The 9,172-nt window shown below is 41.5% G+C and overlaps 1 protein-coding gene across 1 annotated transcript; it reads left to right on the top strand.

The window, feature by feature from the left end:
- The first annotated feature begins 1,087 nt into the window (after positions 1-1,087).
- On the top strand, positions 1,088-8,881 carry slc16a8 (solute carrier family 16 member 8). The gene is made up of 4 exons (XM_028815067.2): positions 1,088-1,546; positions 5,341-5,484; positions 5,757-6,599; positions 8,510-8,881. Exons 1-4 carry the CDS (start codon positions 1,333-1,335, stop codon positions 8,806-8,808), a joined length of 1,500 nt encoding a protein of 499 aa, XP_028670900.2. The 5' UTR covers positions 1,088-1,332; the 3' UTR covers positions 8,809-8,881.
- Positions 8,882-9,172: the final 291 nt, after the last annotated feature.

The raw sequence follows: 9,172 nt of genomic DNA, 5'->3' as shown, positions 1-9,172 counted from the left end.
CCAGTTTCTCAGATAAATTGAATTTTGTTGCAGCAGTACAGTTACCAATTTCTTTCGCTACTTCCACGGCTTTTAATTTAAAACTAGTTTCATATTTTCTTCTGATCGAAAGCTCCATCGTAGATAAGGGATGCTCTTACAATAAAGGTGTATGAGGGTGTGAGATACAAAAAACACAAAACAATGCAAATGTCGCTTCAGAATAGTTCGGGTATTACCGTGTGGTCATGTAGGCACAATACATAGAAAAAGAAGGCCGTGTGCTCTGTGGTTACTTTCTCAGGTGGGCGTTGTTAGCATATCGTAATCTCGTGGACCAATAGCGTGAGTTTTCCGCATTCGACTTATACGACCGACATTATAAAATACCAGAAATTATACGGTAAAAATCAAGCCCTGACTTATGTGCGGGAGAACTTAAATCTCAAGTATATACGGTACTCACGTTGCCTTGGCAGCCAACTAAGTTCTGGTAGTTGCAAACCTCTTCCATTTCAAAATTATGGAGGACACTGTACTCCTGGGAACATTCAAAGCTTTAGAAATGGTGTTATCCTCTCACCCTGATCTTTGCCTCACCACAATTTGATATGCAGAAGAAGAGAAGAAGCGGGCCGCTAGGGTGGAGAAAACAAGAGCTGCTCAGGAAGCAGCAAGCGCATCAACCTCTGAGCAAATGAATGGTAAACGTACAGAGAAAGAGGGTGAAAACTAGGAATGCTCAAGTCAAGTGTATTCACTGCATGTTATCACGTAGTCCGCTGATACTGGTAGACGTATATTTTGATATTTTTTTGGTATCCATGAACAGTCTGCCCACTTTCAGAAGTGATGTCTCTGAGTGTTGGGAGTGTGTGGACCCGACAACTCAAGATCAAATCAATCTGAATACGACTCGCCCGAGTTATCATCTCTGTAACACAATAAAAGCCGGTTAATTTGAAAGAAAACATCGCCATTAAGTTCTGCTTTACGGAGTGAATAGTGTTGCATTTTTTTGCCCACATTTTCACCCTAATCCCGGCACAACTAAAAAGAGAAAATAAGTTTTCTGTTACATTTGATGTTGCAAAATACCGGTCTGCAATACTCATCCTTATTTGGGGTAAGTCACATTTCGGACAGTTCCGATTTTTCAGTTTCACACTGATAGCTCAGAGGTTCAGTGCCATCTTCAAACAGCAGATACCTCCATAAAATGAAGAGCCAACTATTAGCCTAGAAGATTGTAGCTCCATTGTCCTGTAATGTGGCTGTGTTCTCAGAAAGTTGCAATGCCATTAATGCTGCTAACCTACAATTTGTCTTCTCTTTTGTAAGGTACACAAAATAATGGGGGTCCAAGTGGACGGGGTATCCGTGAAGCCACCCGATGGAGGCTGGGGTTGGATAGTGCTCCTCAGTTGCTTTGTCATCACTGGTTTCTCCTACGCATTCCCCAAAGCTGTCAGCGTCTACTTCAAGGAGCTCATGATGGATTTTCATGTGGGCTACAGCGATACGGCGTGGATCTCCTCCATCATGCTAGCCATGCTGTACGGGACTGGTAGGTCCATCACTTCTCTGAAATGTACCTAAAAGTTAGAGGTTCAAAGCGAACATCACAACAGTCACCACATATAACTTCTACTAAGGACTGTCTGATAATTTAACGTAACATTCTCAAACTTCCTTGACCCATTTCAAGGTCATGGTGGGGGGGTCCAGATCCTATCCTGGCAAAACAGCACCTTGTCGTGGCCTCCTTAGTGTTATGTTTACCATCAGGAAAATAGAGCCAAAGATGTTGAGTTTTTTTCTACAAGAAAATTTGTTATTATGTGAAACAGAAGCATCGAAATATCAAGACGACAACATAAACACAGTAGGACAAGTCTGTCTAGTGTCCATCGATGTGCTGATGGAGGTTTAGTAAACGTCCTACATGTGAAATGTTTTTTAGATGATGTTGCAATTGGGACAATTCTTTGCACACCTTTCTTATTAGTTTTTCTTTTGCTTGCACATTGCAAGGTAAAAGAGAAGCGGTAAGAGGGGATACTTAAGGGAAAGAGACCATTAAAAAATGTGTGTCTGAGTGGTCACATGGTATCTGCTTTTAATTATGACCGACTTCTTCAGAGTGGAGTTTGTCTTTTGCTTGCACATTACAAGGTAAAATGTCGACGTGCCCACTTGTGTTATTTTCGCTACCACAGCACAAAGCTTACTGACTTCCACATTTCTCCAACACAAATATTGACAGTGGCTGCATTGTGAACAGTGCACGGGGGGCTGACGTTTTTTTGTTGATCCACTTGATCAAAATCATTGTGCCTTTTTGCCACATATCTACTTGCACCACGGCGAACCTTCAGGTGACCGAATTCACCAGCCATGTGACAGCGGTTTGGTCATACTGAGCGGTATGCATCAGTTTCACTATCTGAGTCATCATCTGGTGACCAGTTCACATTGGCATCACTATTGCTTGATTCCAACTAGTGGCACTTTTTCAGTTTGCTGTAAAACTGGCTTTGCTGCTTCTTGTTTGCATGCCATTGTGTGTTTTGGTTGAAGGCTCCACCCCACTCATTAATATTGAAGTGTTTCCATGAGGTGGTAAAAAAAAAAAAAAGCATAGAAATATTCATCATTTTTTAACAGCAATACATTATTTCATCCACAAGATGGCAGCAGAAACTGTCCCAAGCCTTATTCAGATTTAACATTTGTCACACACGTGCGATTATGGGGCAACCAACGAGCCCGATGAAGCATGAAAGAACAAAAAGTGAGTGTTTAGAATGGAGACTAATGCCTTTCTCCCTTCCTCAACAGAAACAACAAAAGAATAAAGAGCGGACATTTCAGAGGTCCACCAGGATAACGTCCGTTCCGGTTCCATTAGATGAATCCACTTCCGGGTCCCTTCTTCTGTCACTTCCTCACCAAATTAATGGCTTCACTCCTGGTCCCTTACCAAGTATCTCATTTCCAGCTTCTGATAATGGTGTCATCTCCTTCCCTCACCATCAACGTCATTCTGTTTCCTCTGCTTACTTCACTTCCTGCCATGTATATGTAAAAATCCCGCGGAACTGTGATGGGTTGTCAGTTGTCCGATTTATTCACTTTTACCGTAATTTCAGTCTTCAACGATTATTTGGATCCTCAGGGATTTAACGGGGAATTTCCCCAACCCTTAATCTGTCCTCTCTGTTTATTTCGTTACACATTTTACGCTGAATTATAACAGCTTAACCCAAGGGACACTCGGGCTTAACCATTCTTACATAGAATTCCGAACCTGAGGGACAGTCGAGGTTAATACTCAGGAAGTTAAATGATCACACAGCAGTTATTTGTAGGTAGAAAACATTTCAGTTGACATAAACATTTAAACCTTTTAAATTAACAGCATTACTGGGTGAATGTTAATTTAATTATAAAAGGTTTGTAAAACTTGACCTAAAACAATTGCTTCAGTTAAATCAAGACAGACTTTACGATGCCACAGGGAAGTTAAGGAGATGGACATTAATGGCAAATACTTCACTTTACTAAGTGCTGTGGGCCCTAGTGTCAAGTTTCATTTTCAGAGTAAACGGCTATTTTGTCTCCATTTTTCCCTTGTGTTTTCATTTCCTTATTTTCTTATTTACTAGACTCTGACCCGGCACTCTCTTGTATCCACAACTAGCTAAGACAGGTTGAAGGGTAGACCTCAGTGTTAATGTTTATCTGTTGGAATGTATTTTGTGATGGACGTAATAATAAAATGCTCTGAGTTTTTCATTCCAACAAATTGTTCATCATAAACATTTGTAGTAATAAACTGCATTACTGCAAATATTTGTGATGTGCCATCAGTTGGGAAGACAAATGCAATGCATACAGTGTGTCTCTGTTAAAGGTCAATTGATACAGAATTTGTAAAAGTATTGTTTATGTTTGTGATGTTCCATTTGTTGGAACGACAAATTCAATGAACACGTCTCTGTTCTATGTCATTTGTTATTCTTAAAAGCAGTTTTAACGTTTGTGATGTTCCATCTGTTGGAATGACTAATGCAAAGTAGGTTAAGTGCATTAGCGATCCTAAATTGTCCCTAGTGTGTGCTCGGTGGGTGGGTGTGTGTGCCCTGCAGTCTCCAACGTACCCCTGTGACCCTGTGTTAGGATATTGCGGGTTGAAAAATGACTGACTATTATTGCAGATTTTTGTGAGACATAGCAATCAGATGAGACACTCAGATACTTATCCTTTTATTAAGGTATATAACAGATTTTCATATTTGTGGGGGTCTTGCAGCCCTAACCACCATGAATTTCAAGGGATAACTGTATAATCAAAAGCAGAATTTTTTCCCTGAATGGGTGTCTTGACCACAAGACTTTTATGAAGTCATTCTTTTAATTGCCTAATACCGAGGCACTGTCTCTTACACACATCTATATTACATAGCCTGACCACTGTGACATCACATAATATGCAAATCATGTGCTGAACAACATGCTATGTCCAACATAGCAAAATGGAAGGATATAAATAAATTATGGATACAAAACACCTGATAAATGAGTACACAAATGGTGACATCACCAAACAAGCAACGAAAAATACAAATAATGTGAAACTTAGCGTGCATAAACATTGGGATCATTTATTACTGCTTACCTGAAACTTGTGACCCGACGGTCAAAAGCGTCCCTGAATCTAGCGCCGTGAGTGCAGAAATCTTAAAGCTCACATCAATGTTCAGCAGACTTTGGTAGCCATAAGAGACACCTGCAGAAACATCAAGAAGATTTGTTTTAAAGACCAACATGTAGTACACCACATCACACTCACTGACAACCATGATGCAACATCCAGCTACTGCTAGAGTAGTCTTCAACCTCCTGCTGCCTGTGTTGTAATAACTAGACTTGGAAAGGGTTTGGATGGATTATATGAAAGGATAAATTAGTTAATATATTTGAGGGTGGATGGATTGGATAATTGACTCATTAGATGGTCAAGTGAATGAATTGGCAGGGTGATATACAGTATATTCAGTCAGACAACAGGAAGAGCAATGAAGGAATTGGTGTGTTGGTGGTGTGCTAATGGGCCCTCCATGCAACTCTTGTTCTTGAGACAGACCTCTGGCTGCCCACTGCCTGGACCAGGGCAACACAAGATTTGAAGATGCATGGATGGATGGATGGATGGATGGATGGATGGATGGATAGATAGATAGATAGATAGATAGATAGATAGATAGATAGATAGATAGATAGATAGATAGATAGATAGATAGATAGATAGATAGATCATTTGCCTCTTTCCTAATCATTGTTTCTTGCTGTTGTTAGGTCCTTTGTGCAGCATTCTAGTTAACAAGTTTGGTTGTCGGCCAACCATGCTAGTTGGTGGTTTACTGGCTTCAGGAGGAATGGTGATGGCCTCTTTTACCAGGAACATCATTGAGCTCTACCTGACTGCAGGTGTGGTGACAGGTGAGAAGTGGTAAGAGGGTATACTTAAGGGAAAGAGACCATTAAAAAAATGTGTGTCTGAGTGGTCACATGGTATCTGCTTTTAATTATGACGACTTCTTCAGAGTGGACAATGCCATCTAGAAGTTATGAAGATAATGCGTCCTTTCAGTCACAGCCAGCTCTTACATTGTTAAGGCTGTTGACAGTGGGTTGGTATTTGGCTGTCTTGTTTCCTAAACGTCAAGATGGAAAGGTAGAAGTTATAAAAAGGTGTTCTGTCTTCCTTGCAGGTCTGGGTTTGGCCCTGAATTTCCAACCCTCATTGATTATGTTGGGAAGCTATTTTGATAAGCGGCGCCCTCTAGCCAATGGCCTGGCGGCCGCTGGGAGTCCAGTCTTCCTTTCAGTTTTGTCTCCGCTAGGACAAGTCCTTCTGAAGACATTTGGCTGGAGAGGAGGTTTCCTCATCATGGGGGGGCTTCTCCTGAACTGCTGTACATGTGGAGCTGTGATGAGACCCCTGGAGACTAAGAGGAAACGAGCCTTACGAGTCACCCGGGATCCACAAGAACTGAAGGAGATGCTGCCCACTGGGCAACTGGCCAAAAAAGAAAACATGGGCAAGACGAGGAAGAAGCACAAAAAGCAAAAGAAGAAGCTTTTGGACTTCACCGTGTTCCAGAACCGTGGGTTCATAATTTATACAGTAGCTAAATTTATTACTGTCCTGGGCCTTTTTGTACCCACAATTCTCTTGGTGAACTATGCAAAAGATATGGGTGTCCCGGACCAAGAGGCTGCCTTTCTACTCTCTATTATTGGGTTCATTGATATTTTTGCTCGACCAACCTGTGGGTTTTTTGCTGGCCTGCAACGGCTCAGGCCTAAAGTCGCCTATCTTTTCAGCTTCGCTTTGCTCTTCAATGGACTCACAGACGTGTGTTCGGCGAAAGCGACCGACTATACAGGTCTGGTCATCTTCTGTGTATTCTTTGGCATCTCCTACGGCATGGTGGGTGCCCTGCAATTTGAAGTCCTCATGGGTATTGTTGGATCTCAGAAATTCCCCAGTGCTCTTGGCCTGGTGCTGCTTATTGAGGCCTTGGCTGTGCTTATTGGGCCTCCATCAGCAGGTAACGGAAAGTTTTTCTATAGTTGCTACACTTCATAGTAGAGTGAACAAGAATTGCTTTGTGAGGAATGAGGTTGCTGTAGTGTTGGTTCGATATTAAAATTTGAGCTCAGTATTGATTACCAGCTTTTGTACAGCAGTACCAAAACAGCTCTAAACCAAATAACTCTAAAACCCCATTTTTTACTCCAGTCTCCCTGGTGCACCGCTTCTCCCTTGATAGCCGTGAAATCCCAGTTGCATCAAAGCAATAGTGTAGTGGGGTCTCCCATACATCTTGAGCAAGTCGAAGCACAGAGTTTTGTGAAATTTAAGGAACAGACGATTTTCCACAACTGCAATTGCTACTACCCTCAATGGAATTGGGGATTGAGTGGAAAGCCGATGCTTACTTCTGATACCAAAAATTCCAAAATGCTGGTACAGCACCATTTTAAAATTGGGGTTTTTCAATACTTTTCCACTACTAGTTTTCTGCGAAACCCTGCTGTGTAGGTATTCTGACAAAGTTGGAACACCTTCATTCTGCAGTGTTCTCCCAGACATAACTGCAGTGGCTTTCCAAAATTGCAATCATCATCTTCTTTTCTCGGCTGCTCCCGTTAGGGGTTGCCACAGCGGGTCACCTACGTTGTCCGCATATTGATTTGGCAAAATTTCACACCGGATGCCCTTCCTGACGTAACCCTCCCCATTTATCCGGGCTTCAGACTGGCACAAAGAAACACACTGGTGTGTGCATCCCCTGTGGCTGGGTTGGCTTTCCAAAATTGCAATAATGTGTTATATTAAGCAGTGCTACCCTCTTTGCAGAAATTGTGGTATCATAAATTGGCTGAGAGCCTTCTCTTTTAGGTCCTCTTTCCTCTCACATGTATTTATTTCTTGATCCTTAATTGCTTCTAAAATCAGTCACACCAAGAGAATATACGTACATGTGTAATTTAATGGGAACATAGATCAGACTAAAAATGTATGTGGTTTAGAAACACTGCATGACTTTTTTTCAGAGGGACTTGAATAGCATACAGGCTTGGGCAAATTTGTGGCAGATGAAATTTCATATCAGTAAATGTAAAGTAATGTACAGGTCAGGTCAGGGAGCATGCACTGGTAAAGCGCGTTGTCGTACCCACCACATAACGAAACAGCTCAGGGTCCTGGTTGGTAATTTACATAGGAAGGAAAAACATTGAATACACAATAGGAGATCTGAAGATTGAAAGTACACCTTATGAGAAGAACTTAGAGGAGTCATAGTGGATTTGACACTATCAACTGGCAGACTGGGTTCAAAAGCCATTAAGAAGGCGAACAGAACGTTTTTCATGAATTTAAAAAGCAAGTTGCTTAGGCAGGCATTCAGATTTGTGAAGCAAGTCCTTGCGGGCTCTTCTCTGTTGTTAGCTTCTTTTTCTTCTTTAGGCAAGACCTAGGGTTTCTTGCACAACATCTTGCATTCTTCAAGTCTCCCTGAAGCTTTATAAAAAGTAAGAAAACCACTAGCATGGTAAATATTATGACACCATTGCTCCAAATCTAGATACACACTTAGGAGGAGAAGGATTAGAGGTCCACTACCAAGTTATTTATACAAACTTATGAAAAAGGGGCAGTTTAGACTCAAAAGCCAACATCTTTTTGCAGTATATTAGACACCTTGTTCAGTCTGTGCACTCACATTTCTTTTGTGATACGGACAAATGGGAGACAATCTTGCTGTTAGGTCGGTGTAACCTAATAAAGTCAGGAGACATTCCATTAATTTTCAAAATCATTGGTATGTAGTATAGGAATAGTTTTGTAGGCCTCTTATAACAATGATCTACTATTATTTTTTTAATGTACTGTATCTCCAATGAAGATTAACTGGAAAGTTACAATTTTTTTTCTTTTTTTTAATATTTGCAGGCCGCTTAGTTGATGCATACAGAAACTACGAGCTGATTTTTTACATGGCCGGAACTGAGCTCATTGCTGCTGCCATCTTCCTTGCACTAGCATCCTTCTGCTGCATCAGGAAGACTGGGCATCCATCTCCCTCAGGGCCCGAACGTGATGATGAAACACACATCCAGAGAAGACACCCAGACTTGGACTCCAAGACAGTTGCTTTCAAAGACGGGGTAGAAGATGACTGCATGCAAAGGGTCAGTGTCCATGAGTATGACCATAACCAAGATCACCAAAAGCAAATGGAGGATTGCTAGCAAGCATGGCTGTTTCACACTCCCCTTCTTTATGTAAAAAAAATCCTGACGGTGACGGCTGTCATTTGGAGCTAATGCTAAATGTCTTACCTCATTCCAAGAGAAGAGTATTTATGCCACAAAATAATTTTGTTGAATGCTTCACTATTGAAATTGCTCTGAATGATCCATCCATCCATTCACAATCAGAAGATGGATCATGCAGTATCAGATAAGGGCATCTTAACATTCTCAGACATTCTTAATGCCGCAGAGGTCTAGAGAGCATCCCAGCAGCATCAGATGCAAGTTAGGGGCCAATCCTGGATGAGACGTCAGAGATCAGCATTAGCTCCCACACACACTTGTCCATACACTAACACAA

This window comes from Erpetoichthys calabaricus, chromosome 12 (genome assembly GCF_900747795.2).
Source record: "Erpetoichthys calabaricus chromosome 12, fErpCal1.3, whole genome shotgun sequence".
Classification (NCBI taxonomy): Eukaryota; Metazoa; Chordata; class Cladistia; order Polypteriformes; family Polypteridae; genus Erpetoichthys; species Erpetoichthys calabaricus.
This window is presented reverse-complemented; position numbering and strand designations above follow the sequence as displayed.